Below are 15,074 nucleotides of genomic sequence, written 5' to 3'. Positions count from 1 at the left end.
TATGTGTGTCTTTTGGTGGGGTTGGGTTAAAAGGATCTTGTGTGCAGTTGACCAATAAAATAATCTTAATCTTAATGGAATGTACAGTGCCTATAGTAAGTCTACACCCCCTTTTAACTTTTTTTAAAACATTTTGCTGCATATCATTATTGGATAAGTCTCCACCCCCTGAATTAAAACTTGGTGGAAGCACCTTTGGCAGCCACTAGAGCTGTGAATCATTTTCATTAAGATTCTACCAGCTTTGCACTCTTAGGGCAACCTATATCCATTGTTTTTGTCAAAATTGCTCAGGCTCAGTACATTTGGTTGGAGATCATTGATAGACAGCGAAATGTAAGCCTTGTATCTGATTTTTTTAAAGCAGATTTAAGTCAGGACTGAGACTCAGGAACAGTCAACACCTTTTGGAAAGCCATTCTGGTGTGTCTTTTCAAAAAACATTAATGGAATTGTGTCGCAGAAAAATCAACCAATCCAAGGGTCTTCAAGACTGAGGTGGGTTTTTCTCTAACTTTTTACCTGGGCTTTGCTCCTTTCATATTTCTTTTGATCCTAACAAACTCCCCAGTCCCTGCAGGTGACAAGCATACTCATAACAGGGTGCTACCACCACTGTACTTGAAAATACAAAGGGATCAACAACATTACATTCACTCCATATTACTGGCCTGTATGACAAAGTGAAAAGAAAGAAACCTGTGTTAAAAAATCCACTCAATCATCCATTCTGTTCTATTTTTCAGTGAGACAACAACACACATTTTTATACCAAAGACACACCAGAATGGCTTTCCAAGAGATGTTGAGTGTTCTTGGGTGGTGTAGTCTCAGTTCTGACTGAAATCAGCTTAAAAAGGTTTGAATATCGCTGTCTATCAATGTTCTCCAACCAAATTTAATGAGCCTGAGCAATTTTGAAAATAGATGGCTATATGTTGCTCTAAGATTTGTGTAAAGTTGGTAGGATCTTAATTAGAATGATTAGAATTTGCAATTGTAATGGCTGCCAAAGATGCTTCCACAAAGTATGATCTTAGTGGGGTGGAGACTTATTCAATTATGATATTGCAGTTATAGAACATTTTCATGTAAATGTGGAGTAGGTTGTGTAGATCTTTAGAAAAAAATTAAATCTAATAAGGGATTAAATTCAAGACAACAAAATGTAAAAAAAGTTTAAGGGGTGTAGACTTTCTACAGGTATTGTATGTACATAGAGCAACTTTTTTTATACACATTACAGACAACAAAAGGAGCTTCACACTATAATATGTAAAGCTGAACAGCTCAACATGGAACAATGCACTGATTGGAGACTACACAGTTGAAAGCTGTCAGATCTTTTTTCTTTTTTTTTGTGCTTAAATATTTAAGTTTTCACACAAAATGAAAAAATATATGATGAAGAAGATTAATAGTTCAAAGTTGGTTGGTTTGCCTCTAATCTCGTCCACCAGCCGGCTCTCTCTGTCGAGCCGTCTGGTTTCACAGCACCTCAGTGCATCCCAATCTAGCATAACCCTTAGAACCTCCCCCCTACATTGGGGAATTCAAAGTGCGTACGCATCTTAGAAAGTGGAAAATCTGAAAATACGCATCTTAGAAATAGTTTTTGCATATAAACTTTATGCCCGAACTCAAAATCAATTGGTCTTCCCAAAGATAACATGTGATAGAACATACATTTTGATTGGTCCCATCTAATACAGCTGTAGCAGGCTCGCTCCCATTCCCACCTCAATTTAAATAACCACACCCCTTTCAAGTCCCACTGTAGCACAGTGTTACCAGGATCTATGTGCCAGAAATTTGAGCCTGGGTATGAGGTTAGTTTACCTCCACCTTTAGAGTTTAGCTTATTTTTATATATACAAATAAATGTAACCATTATTTAAGTAGGCAAGTCAGTTTTAAGAACAAATTCTTGTTTACAATGATGGCCTACACATGTAGTTGTGTGAGACTATATTAGGATTATTCTCAACATCAAGCCCGATGGCTCCTTACTTTTATAGATCCAGACTAAATATGTGGTAACAATGTGGCCTTGTTGCATGTATGTCCTGTATGTTTAGAAAACGTGTGTGTGTGTGTGCGCATGTTTCTTCAATGATAGTCTCGGTAGTTTCACTGGCCATGGCCTGTGAGCTTATCTCTAACAGAAAATCAGTCAAAAAATTCTAACTCCACCATCTGCACATACATATCAGGATTATCTTTATGAAGGACGTTGACTTCTGTTGTACAGTTAATCTGTATGGCTGTGTAGACTGTCTATAGATGACACCGAAGATCGTATTTCAGCTCAATATCAGTATTGTATATCTAGAGAACCGGTATTTATGTAGTTACTTGCATTGGTTTTCATTACAACAAACTCTCGTGTTGCAAAAATGCTAGTCTCTCTCCTCGACAAGCAACACAAATGCTGTCTCGAAAAAGGCTAACAATATGTAGGGTTTAGATACAGTGTGCTGGCGCTACTAGAAGGCTTCTATGGAATCGAGTACTCATCCGTGTAAATAATTGCTGACAGTACATTTGGTTCCTGAATTGCAATAGGGAACACAATCTACCATTGCGTTCCCTATTGTAAACTATTTCCCATGTCTGTCTGTCTGTCTGTCTGTCTGTGCAGGTCATCTCCTACAGTAACGGTGAGCCAGGGATAGGTAGTCCTGAGTTCAGGAAGCGTGTTGGGTTCAGCCTGTCCATGCCCTCGTCCAATCTCTCCATCTACATCAACAACACCCAGGAGTCAGACTCGGGACGATACCTCTGCAATGTCATCATCCCTGGAGCCGCCGGACTCTCTGGAGAAATGCGCCTCAATGTCAAAGGTACCGACCGGACGCCTAGATTCATTCTGGCACTTTCCAAAAAAATGTTTTTTGGGCCAGGCCTCAGAAGGAAACACAAACATGTAAACTTTACAGTTTGTACATATGCACTAGGCTGTCTCTATAATATTTTCCCACAGCTTCAACAGATGGATAGTGTTGGCAAATTTCCTTTACCTTAGGCAGTGTGGCCACCATTCTTAGAAATACAATACCCTGTTCAATTGAAATGGATTAATACAATACTTCAGGAGGTCAAAAGGGGGTCAATTGTAGTAGACCAAATCCTTTCATTTGTTTCTCTCTTAACTCTTCTGTTGTTTCTAACTGTTATCTGTCTATCTGTTCTCTCTCGCTCTCAGTCCCTCCCTCGCCTCCAGTGTGCACGATGACTGGGTCATCTGTGCTGAATGGCAATGTGACACTAAGCTGTAAGTCCAGTTTGGGCGAACCCATCCCTCATTACAAATGGACCAAGAATGCCCCCATGTCAGAGGTCTTCTTTTCCCCCATGCAGAGTGAGTACTCTCTTTACCAATAATGTTAGCCAATCACATTACCTCTCTGCCTCAGTTACGTTTCATCCTAATACTAAGTAGTCCCAATCAGTATGGATTCAATTCTTAATGAGTTTACAAAACACCTTTCTAATATTGAATTGCACTGCCTTTTGCTCTCAGAACAGACTCAATTTGTTGGTGCATGGACTCTACCAGGTGTTGAAAGCATTCCACAGGGATGCTGGCCCATGTTGACTCCAATGGTTCCCACAGTTGTCAAGTTGGCTGGATGTGCTTTGGGTGGTGGTACATTACATACCGGAAACATTTGAGTGTGAAAAACCCAGCAACTTTGCAGATCTTGACACACTCGAACCGGTGTGCCTGACACCTACTACCATATCCTGCTCAATGGCACTTCAATATTTTGTCTTGCCCATTCACCCTCTGAATGGCACACACACAATCCATGTCTCAATCTGTCTCAAGTGACATCAATAAGGGATCGTAGTTTTCACCCATACTCAGTGTATGTACTGTACTGTATGAGCTGAGGATCACAAAGGATAGCTCACCTCCATCAATCACCAATGTATAGCATTAAACCATGTGATGCAGAGTAGCCACAACTAACTAGCACTGAAAACACCTGCCACTACTGTGGATGGGTGCAATATATTTTTAGCCAATGCAAACTGTCCTCTTCACAGCAGCTCCATATGGGTTATTGTAGTAAGGAAACCTAGTCAGTTGTACATCTGAATGCATTCAACTGAAATGTGTCTTCTGCATTTAGCCCAACCCCTCTGAATCAGAACGTTGCGGGGGGATGCCATAATCGACATCCACGTCTTCGGTGCCCGGGGGAACAGTGGGTTAACTGACTTGCTCAGGGGCAGAACGGCAGATTTTTACCTTGTCAGCTCTGGGATTTGATCCAGCAACCTTTCGTTACTGACCCAACGCTCTAACCACTAGGCTAACTGCCGACCTGCCTGTCAATAAGATTGTCAAAATGAGAACTAAAATAGATAAATTGATACGCTCTTTAAGTAATACCTAGCTTCTAAATATCCATTGACATAAGATGGCGATAATTCCAAATGAATAACAAATATATACTTTCAGAGATTCAGATTGATCTGACAGCGTTTACACAGGCAGCCTATAATTCTGATATTTTTCCACTGATTGGTCTTTTGACCAATCAGATCAGCTCCTTGGCCAATAGAATCAGAATTGGGCGGCCTGTGTAAACACAGCCATAGTGGCATATTGTTCTTCCATGTTTTTACTGGTAGATGTGTTCAGAAAATGTTGAGGACTAATGTGTGGTGTGTTGGTGCCTGGCGGTGGGATTGCGGATTCTCTTTTATAAAAAAAATTCGGGGAGTTTTTTTTTTTTTTTCTTTGAAATGCCATAACATGCTTCACTTAATCCTCTTTATAGACTGGGAAACGTCACCACATACACACTGCATGCTCATGTCAGACTTGCAGAGGGAGAAAAATATCAAATTGAGGTTTATTTCTGATACGATACTGCACATATGCCTGTTATATTGTATTATTTTGTGAAGAGTTGTAGAAATACAGTGGAAACAATTATCATGAAAGCACCAGCTGTTTCTGAGCAATAATGAGGCTTACACTGATTGACCCAAGTATTGGAATAGCTCTTTCTCTGATCTCGCTTCTTCTATAGATCACCCATCTAATACACTATCTGTTTCACTGCCTGATTGACACAATATCAAGGACTATGGGTTTGAATGCACCACCAAACACACACAGACAAATCTGCATAGTCTCTAGGAGTTGAACACTCTGATCCTCTGTATTTTTCTCTTTGACCTGGCATATGCTCTCTGTGACATTGAGCCTCCACCCCCGTGCTCTACTGGCATTCTAAAGGGCTCTACTTTTGACTAAGCGTAAGGGGTTGGTATTATCAAACACAAGTGTTCATTTGGATTGTTTTGGTCCAGCAGCAGCAGTAGGCTAATTCTTTTTGCCAAATTTGGCAACTTTCAGTTGTTTTATGGTAATAACTTTGTCAGTGGTGGCACATTGTCTAACCTAAATTGCCCATATGCCAATGGAACAAGAGATGTGATTTGACACCATGTGACCCGATTCTACCTAGAAGCATTGAAGCAAATAGTCTGCTTGTTTAATTTAATTTGATTTAAAACCAAGCTTATATAAAATATCTTTCGTAATGCTATATCAATGTAACTGCAAATGTAATCATGCTTATAGAACAATTGACATATCCTTGCATGGCTCGCACATGATGCAATGCAATTTACCCTACTGTAGCCTATATTAGGCCTTTTCCGCTTACGAAAGTGCTGTGTAAGATAATTCCATACTTACTTATAATATACATACATTTCTAACATATTTAGCAAATAAACTAGATACATTTGTTATTACTATTAGGGCCTATTAGGTCACTGTTGGTTTTGAAAAAACTATACTCCACCAATCACAATGGACTAGGACGAACATTCATGCCCTTAATGACAACACACAATGTCAGTCTGTGCATGCCTTGAATCCACCACATTTTATACCATAGAGCATGTTAAAATTAGCTATGGAGTGGTCAAGGCCTTGCCACACCTACAACTTACTAATTAATCAAAAGCCATCCCTTTTACGTCACCTCCAGGTATTGCGTTCCACTGTGAAAATGGCAACAATATTTCTGACACACCGTGAGCTATTTTGGTTTGTTAAAATAGCGAGCTTCCCTCAATCAATCAGCATGTGTCTCTTGCTTCAATCTAATATGCTGGGTTTCTATTGTGTTCCCAGTCTCTCCTTCTCTACTACCTCTGTCTCATCACTCTTTTCTTGCAAACTTTTGCAACTATCAACTCCTTACAACTCCCTTGTAAGGGCTAGGGGTTGATGTCTCTTTTCCCTATTTAATCGCTCTCTCTGTACCAGCCCTCCTTCTCTCCGTCACTGTCTCTGTTACTCTTCTCTCCTGCATGACCACAGAATGGAGAGCCTGCCCCTCGCCCTTGCTTGTTCTAGGGTTCATGGGTAAGGGTTTCACAAATACACCCCCAACCCACTCTAGGATGCAGAAGCCTGTAGAGCCCCACAGCCTATATAATATTAGAGCTCGCCAGCCTGTAGTCCTAAAAAATGGAAGTGAGTTACCTCTGGTTTGTTCAGCCATTCCTATAGGGCAAATGAATTGAGAAAGAATGGGGTTTTGGGATAATTGGTGAAAATAAGGTCTGAGGTTAACACAGGTTTTATATGTTTTGATCTATGAGATAATATCAGCCAGTTAACATGACTTTTAGAAATTATGAAGCCTTTAAGTTTGTGTTTTGATTACAACATTCACAAATGTGCTGTTAGCTGACAAAGATTATCTCATTGAACGAACCGTATAAGATATCCTAAGCCTGTGTTTACCACAAACCTTATTTTCGCCGTTTATCCTAAAACCCTCAAAAAGAAAACATTCCCCCCCCCCCATAGACTTTGGCAAATGAGCCATAACTGAGTTTGTGCCTACGAAAAGATGCCATTACTATTGCTCTCTATAATCTTGCTGGTGTCACCACCCCCCATCCCCATGTAAAACAAAACTGCCCCCCACTAGACAGACACAGCTGTAAAGTTGAACCTTTAGAATAATTTAATATGTTATTCATCCAAAAGCATGTCTGTGTTAATCCTTACCAATGCCTTTGCCTTGTATACATCTGCATTGCCCTTATGAGCTCAGTCGATCTGAGATTACATGTCTTTGACCAGGCTGGTTAGACTTGCTTGATAGAACATTTTTCCTTTGATATGGATCAACTGATACCACCCTTTGGTCCTTAGCCATCTGGCCTGAAGATGAAACTACTTAATAACATAGCAACCACTGAACTGTAGGTTAGTTAACCTGTTCATAACATGCTCCAATAATACAATGTAAAAGTATGAAAATCCACAGTAATTAATATACTAATATAAAATAAATGGTACATGACTGTAAAGGCAACAATAAAGTCAAGTAGTGAAGGTAAAGGTAGGCTACATATGAAGGCCGTAGATAAAGGCTGTCATTGGTCCATTGCATCAAATTATATACATTCAATGATTCAATCAAACTATGATTGCAAGGAGCACTCTGCTGCATTTGCTGAGATCATTGAGTTTGGATTGAATCCAGAATAAGTGTTTCCTTTTTGTCTTGTACGTTGACTAAGATTGTGTCTTAACATTCTGAATATGTATGAAACATGAGAAGGTGCACAATTAACAGTTGGCATAAATACTGTCAGTTTGTTTGTGTTCTTGCGTTCTTAGATCTTGGCTGTAGAAATGTTGGTGATAGTCACTTGCTACTGTAGTTTTACTGTAGTTACTTCCTAGTTTGATTTCAGTGTATTTTTATCAGTACAATACACTCTTGGTATAGACCTGTAGGTGATCTGATATCACCAATCTCTATGTCTTTGGATCTTGATTGCAGTGCAATTTTGAGAATCTGGCAAGTTTAAGAATGAGCTGATCTGTCGTTAATCTGTAGCAATTCTGTCTGGTTCCTCTCGTCAGAGTTACTAATGGCAGGTGCCTATTGAACACACCTACAGGCACGTCCATCTGGCACACAAATCACTGTCAGGCCATGTACTTAGTATAGTTGTATTGAATCCTCATTGACGCAAATGATATCTCCCCAATGAAAGTAGGTATTTGTATAGTTTATTATGGATAAATGGGTAAGGGTTGGCAGCAGCTACTCTTCCTGGGGACCAGCAAAATGAAGGCAGTTTGAAGTTAGTAGTAGCACCGTTGCGTTGTGTAGTCTGTGTGCTTTGCGTGCGTAATGATTTTCCCCCACCCTCCCAGAGAGAACAGCAGATGGTGCATGCTGAGTTTATCAAACAAGAATCCCAGCCAGCAGTTCACTCCTAGACTTTGGGACAGGGACAAACAGCTGTTTGTCACAATGACAATTTAGGACAGAGGACATTGTATGCAATAGTTTATTTATAGGATTTTCTAGTCTGGTCATTAGTAAAGGTACTGATATCCTATTGTGAACTTTAGCTTCTCTACTTGAGCGGCGCTGGTTGACTTACTGGGTTGCTTTGATAAACCATTTATGATATGCATCAGGACATATGATGAAGATATATCCATTTGTTTTCCCTCTTGATTCTTTATATTGGTATATATGGGTGGAGGCTCCAGCTGCTCAAGTCATAGACTGTTCTCTCTGCTACTACACAGCTAGCGGTACCGATGCACCAAGTCTGGAACCAACAGGACACTGAACAGCTTCAAGCCATAAGACTACTAAATAGTTAACCAAATAGCAATGACCCCCCCCCCTTTGCACTAACTATTTTGACTCGTCACATATTCTGCTGCTACTGCTTATTATCGATCATGTTGCCTAGTAACTTTAACCCTACCTATATGTACATATCTGCCTAAATTACCTCATACCCCTGCACAGTGGCTTGCGAAAGTATTCACCCCTGTAGTGGCTTCCTTTCGTCTTTACCATAGCCACTGCCCAAGCCTGAAGCGGGGTTGTTTGGTACGCATACAGTCCACACTCAAGGTTTCCAAACGGCCATACATTCAATGACATCCAGGGATATGGTGCGACAAAAATGTTTATTCTTCTTATATCTAACAAATAAATGATTCTCCAATCAACTTAAAGCATAGAATACTTGATATGGAAAATACATATTATGACCTGTCTGTATGTCTGTATGGTCAAACTATACCGCTCCCGCATCTAGCAAGGACTCCCTCTCCCGAAGGCCCAACTTCCTGCCTTTATCCTAACACACTTACCACAATACAATGAATAGGCAAGGGGGGGGCAAAAACTGAGTTACACTAACTTCATTAATATATCTCAATCAGGTAAATATAAATCATAAAGGTACGTACCTAATATTTCATCATATACATTAATATTTAATATATTTACACAAATATACATGGAGCTCGGTATGTTCAGTCTTTTATACAAATATGTCCAAATCTGCTCTAACAATCCCCATTGGCATTTTTCCTATTTTGTTGCCTTACAACCTGGAATTAACCCCCCAAAGTCAATACTTTGTAGAGCCACCTTTTGCAGCAATTACAGCTGCAAGTCTCATGGGGTATGTCTCTATAAGCTTTGCACATCTAGCCACTGGGATTTTTGCCCATTCAAGGCAAAACTGCTCCAGCTCCTTCAAGTTGAATGGGTTCCGCTGGTGTACAACAGTCTTTAAGTCATACCACAGATTCTCAATTGGATTGAGGTCTGGGCTTTGACTAGGCCATTGCAATACATTTAAATGTTTCCCCATATACCACTCAATTGTTGCTTTAGCAGTATGCTTAGGGTCATTGTCCTGCTGGAAGGTGAACCTCTGTCCCAGTCTCAAATCTCTAGAAGACTGAAACAGGTTTTCCTCAAGGATTCCCCTATATTTAGAGCCATTCATAATTTCTTAAATTCTGACCAGTTTCCCAGTCCCTGCCGATGGAAAAACATCCCCACCACATGATGCTGCCACCATGCTTCACTGTGGGGTTGGTGTTCTCGGGGTGATGAGAGGTGTTGGGTTTGCACCAGACATAGCGTTTTCCTTGATGACCAAAAAGCTACATTTTTGTCTCATCTGACCAGAGTACATTCTTCCATATGTTTGGGGAGTCTCCCACATACCTTTTGGCGAACACCAAACGTATTGGCTTATTTTTTTCTTTAAGCAATGGCTTTTTTTCTGGCCACTCTTCCGTAAAGCCCATCTCTGTAGAGTGTACGGCTGGACAGATACTCCAATCTCCGCTGTGGAGCTTTGCAGCTCCTTCAGGGTTATCTTTGGTCTCTTTGTTGCCTCTGTGATTAATGCCCTCCTTGCCTGGTCCGTGAGTTTTGGTGGGCGGCCCTCTCTTGGCAGGCTTGTTGTGGTGCCATATTCTTTCCATTTTTTAATAATGGAATTAATGGTGCTCCGTGGGATGTTCAAAGTTTTGGATATTTTTTATAACCCAACCCTGATCTGTACTTCTCTACAACTTTGTCCCTGAACTGTTTGGAGAGCTCCTTAGTCTTCATGATGCTGCTTGCTTGGTGGTGGCCCTTAGTGGTGTTGCAGGCTCTTGGGCCTTTCAGAACCGGTGCATATACAGTGAGGAGAACAAGTATATGATATGCTGCCGATTTTGCAGGTTTTCTTACTTACAAAGCATGTAGAGGTCTGTCATTTTTATCATAGGTACACTTCAACTGTGAGAGATGGAATCTAAAACAAAAATCAAAAAAATCACATTGTATGATTTTTAAGAAATTAATTAGCATTTTATTGCATGACATAAGTATTTGATACATCAGAAAAGCAGAACTTAATATTTGGTACAGAAACCTTTGTTTGCAAATACAGAGATCATAAGTTTCCTGTAGTTCTTGACCAGGTTTGCACACACTGCAGCAGGGATTTTGGCCCACTCCTCCATACAGACCTTCTCAAGATCCTTCAGGTTTTGGGACTGTCGCTGGGCAATACGGACTTTCAGCTCCCTCCAAAGATTTTCTATTGGGTTCAGGTCTGGAGACTGGCTAGGCCACTCCAGGACCTTGAGATGCTTCTTACGGAGCCACTCCTTAGTTGCCCTGGCTGTGTGTTTCGGGTCGTTGTCATGCTGGAAGACCCAGCCACGACCCATCTTCAGTGCTCTTACTGAGGGAAGGAGGTTGTTGGCCAAGATCTCGCAATACATGGCCCCATCCTTCCTCCCCTCAATACGGTGCAGTCGTCCTGTCCCCTTTGTAGAAAAGCATCCCCAAAGAATGTTTCCACCTCCATGCTTCACGGTTGGGATGGTGTTCTTGGGGTTGTACTCATCCTTCTTCTTCCTCCAAACACAGCGAGTGGTGTTTAGTCCAAAAAGCTATTTTTGTCTCATCAGACCACATTACCTTCTCCCATTCCTCCTCTGGATCATCCAGATGGTCATTGGCAAACTTCAGACGGGGCTGGACATGCGCTGGCTTGAGCAGGGGGACCTTGTGTGCGCTGCAGGATTTTAATCCATGAAGACGTAGTGTGTTACTAATGGTTTTCTTTGAGACTGTGGTCCCAGGTCTCTTCAGGTCATTGACCAAGTCCTGCCGTGTAGTTCTGGGCTGATCCCTCACCTTCTTCATGATCATTGATGCCCCACGAGGTGAGATCTTGCATGGAGCCCCAGACCGAAGGTGATTGACCGTCATCTTGAACTTCTTCCATTTTCTAGTAATTGCACCAACAGTTGTTGCCTTCTCACCAAGCTGCTTGCCTATTGTCCTGTAGCTCATCCTAGCCTTGTGCAGGTCTACAATTTTATCCCTGATGTCCTTACACAGCTCTCTGGTCTTGGCCATTGTGGAGAGGTTGTAGTCTGTTTGATTGAGTGTGTGGACAGGTGTCTTATACAGGTAACGAGTTCAAACAGGTGCAGTTAATACAGGTAATGAGTGGAGAACAGGAGGGATTCTTAAAGAAAAACTAACAGGTCTGTGAGAGCCGGACTTCTTACTGGTTGGTAGGTGATCAAATTCTTATGTCATGCAATAAAATACAAATTAATTACTTAAAAATTATACAATGTGATTTTCTAGATTGTTTTAGATTCCGTCTCACAGTTGAAGTGTACCTATGATAAAAGTTACAGACTTCTACATGCTTTGTAAGTAGGAAAACCTGCAAAATCGGCAGTGTATCAAATACTTGTTCTCCCCACTGTATACTGAGATCATGTGACACTTAGATTGCACACAGGTGGACTTTATATAAATAAATATGTGTCTTCTGAAGGTATTGGTTGCACCAGATCTTATTTAGGGGCTTCATAGCAAAGGGGGTGAATACATATTCACCCACCACTTTTCCATAGCTTATTGTTTTCGAATATTTTGAAATAAGTAATTTTTTTCACTTCACCAATTTGGACTATTTTGTGTATGTTCATTACATGAAATCCAAATAAAAATCCATTTAAATTACAGGTTGTAATGCAACAAAATAGGAAAAAAGCCAAGGGGGATGAATACTTTTGCAATGCGCTGTAGTTATCGTTGTGTATTTATTCCTTATGTTATCTTTATATTATTTTTCTATTTTTCTCTCTGCATTGTTGGAAAGGGCCCGTAAGTAAGCATTTCACTGTTAGTCTTCACTTGTTTTTTTATGACGCATGTGGGAAACACATCTGATGAAATTATTCTCTTGTGATGTTTCCAATCGGATTTTGAGAGGATTTACTTGATAAGACCTGCCCCACATATGTTTATTATTCTCTAGTATCCCCAGTGTTACATATTTACAATAGAGCATATCCATGCCAGCTATGAAAAGTGGACCACAGCAACTAGGATTATGTAAACTGAGTCCAGTTGTGAAAAGCCACAGGTTCTGATTCATCATTGTGGAGATTCTTTGTCTGGTGTTTAACCATTTGCTAGTGAAGTCTCTCCATATAATCACATTATTTGTCCCCGGGACAGAAAAGAGAGATATCATCAAAGCGGATCTGTACTGGTATAAAGAACAGCCCATCCCACTGGGCACATTGGTTGACTCAACATTGTTTCCATGTCATTTCAGTGAAATTATGTTGATCCAATGTGGAATAGACATTGAATTGACGTCTGTGCCCAGTGGGATGTGACTCCCTCGGACCAGGATACCCCTCAATACTTATAGCTTCGGAACCAAGAGAGTATTGTACTTGGTAGAGTGTGTGGTCTAATTATGTTTGTATACACACTGTAGCTACCCTTCTGTTACCTAGTGTAACTGTCTACATTACTGTATATTGAGAGTGTGTTTGAAAGGTTCTGTGCACTGTACATCATCAACATATTAATGTACTGTAGAGGCAAGAGTGTGTAACACTGTCTTTCTCTTTCAGATGAGAGGCAAGGTACCCTAAGGTTGAGTAACCTCACTAAGAGCATGTCAGGGAAATATGTGTGCCGAGCTAGCAACACTGCCGGTTCTGACACTTGCTCTGTCAACCTGGAGGTCTTCACCTGTACGTGTAGGAAAGTAACACACACATTCTCATATTAGTACATACAGACTGCTAATGTTTCCTGTTTGAAGCCTCTCTGTGTGTCCTCTTCCACAGCCTCTAATTCTGGAGTGATTGCTGCTGCTACTCTGGGGTCCATCGTGGGACTGGTAGCCATCATACTCTTCCTCATCTTCATGCTGAGGAGGAGAGACCACGAAGAGGAGATAGCCAATGATATCAAGTGAGATTTTTTTTCTGTGTTTGTGTGTGTTATCAGAAAATCAGATGCAGTTGTTAAACACCATGGGATGTACAACTACTAGGACTTTACCATGGACAATGCAGGTGTTCTAATTCAATTTCTGCAGGTTGATGGTTGGAGAATGTGTGTAGCATGTGATGTGATATGATCTTGTTTGGTGTTTTCTCATTAGCTGTCTGTCTGTCTATCCATCACAGGGAGGATGCCCAGGCACCCAAGCGTGTTTCCTGGGCAAAGAGTGGCACAGGCTCAGACATCATCTCCAAAAATGGCACGCTGTCATCCATAGCCACAAGCCCCCATCCGGGAGACCCCCAGCAGCTCAAAAACTTCCCCTACCCCACTGCACCGGCCTCTGACACGGGCTCTGTGCTCAACGCCTACCGCCTTCGGCCTGGAGAGCTCAACCCCCTGCAGGGCCTCCCAGGGTACATCAGTGGCACACTTCCACCCAGGCACACCAGACCCCTCTGTGTTGCTAACAACATTGATGCCACCTATCCACAAGGGCACAGTCGTTCTAATCACATCAGTGGGACTCCACCCCCTGGCCACACCCGGCTCCTCAGCACTAGTATCATTGTTGACACTCCTCCCCATGGGTTCAGTCAACCACCCAGTTTTAACCATGTTGGTGTCACCTCTCCACATGGGTACAGCAGACCCCATAGTTCTAACAACATTGGTGCCCCCTCCCCCCAGGGGCACAGTCAACCCCCAAGTTCTAACAATATCGGCGCCCTCTCTCCACATGGGCACAGCAGACCACCAAGCTTGAACCACATCAGTGGCAGCTCTCCACACAGGCACAGCCGACCCCCCAGCATCAGTAGCATGCCTCACTATGGACACAGCAGATCCTCCAGTTCTAACGGTGCCCCACCTGGATCCCATTCCCCACCTGGCCACATGGTCACAGACCCCGACAAGACTGAGGGGGCCCAGCCCAAGGTACCACGCCCTCTCACCTCGCCCATCAGCTCCACCACCCTGGCCCGTATGGGGGCTGTGCCCGTCATGGTGCCCGCTCAGAGCCAGGCTGGATCACTGGTATAGCCCACTGGAGGGTCTCCCGTTTTACTACTGAACACAAACGGATAAAGACTTCCTCAAAGGAAGATTGCATAGAGTAGAGAAGGATTTGCTTGGAATTAAAAACACTTTTTTATTGTGATTGTTCAAAATGATGTTCGGAGTAGAAAGAAGAGCTGAAGAAGACACTTGTGGAATCTCCTGTATTCAAGTCTGCACAAGTTCAAAGACTTAATTGATTTGTTTTTATTATTTTAGCTGTTTTCAAATATTTTTTGCTAAATAAATGTTTTTGCTTTTATTTGCCATGCTCAGATTCTTTAAGGTTAAAACAAGGCCTATTCTATATTCTTTAAGGCCTTTTTATATACTGGGTGGTTCGAGCCCTGAATGCTG

At 41.7% G+C, this 15,074-nt stretch overlaps 1 protein-coding gene across 4 annotated transcripts in view; it reads left to right on the top strand.

Moving 5' to 3' along the window:
* Window positions 1–14,979, top strand: part of esamb (endothelial cell adhesion molecule b) — a 79,978-nt gene extending 64,999 nt beyond the window's left edge. For all 4 annotated transcript variants that reach the window (XM_036964915.1, XM_036964914.1, XM_021588083.2 and 1 more), the window contains 5 exons: window positions 2,642–2,843; window positions 3,206–3,361; window positions 13,280–13,402; window positions 13,499–13,625; window positions 13,844–14,979. In XM_036964915.1, coding sequence (XP_036820810.1) covers window positions 2,642–2,843; window positions 3,206–3,361; window positions 13,280–13,402; window positions 13,499–13,625; window positions 13,844–14,702 — 1,467 coding nt within the window. In that variant the 3' untranslated portion in view covers window positions 14,703–14,979. The remainder of the gene's footprint in view (window positions 1–2,641; window positions 2,844–3,205; window positions 3,362–13,279; window positions 13,403–13,498; window positions 13,626–13,843) is intronic.
* The last annotated feature ends 95 nt before the right edge of the window (window positions 14,980–15,074 follow it).

The sequence above is a fragment of the Oncorhynchus mykiss genome, chromosome 27, assembly GCF_013265735.2.
Source record: "Oncorhynchus mykiss isolate Arlee chromosome 27, USDA_OmykA_1.1, whole genome shotgun sequence".
NCBI classification, from domain to species: Eukaryota; Metazoa; Chordata; class Actinopteri; order Salmoniformes; family Salmonidae; genus Oncorhynchus; species Oncorhynchus mykiss.
Note: the sequence above shows the minus strand (reverse complement) of the source record. Positions and strands in the feature narration are given on the sequence as shown.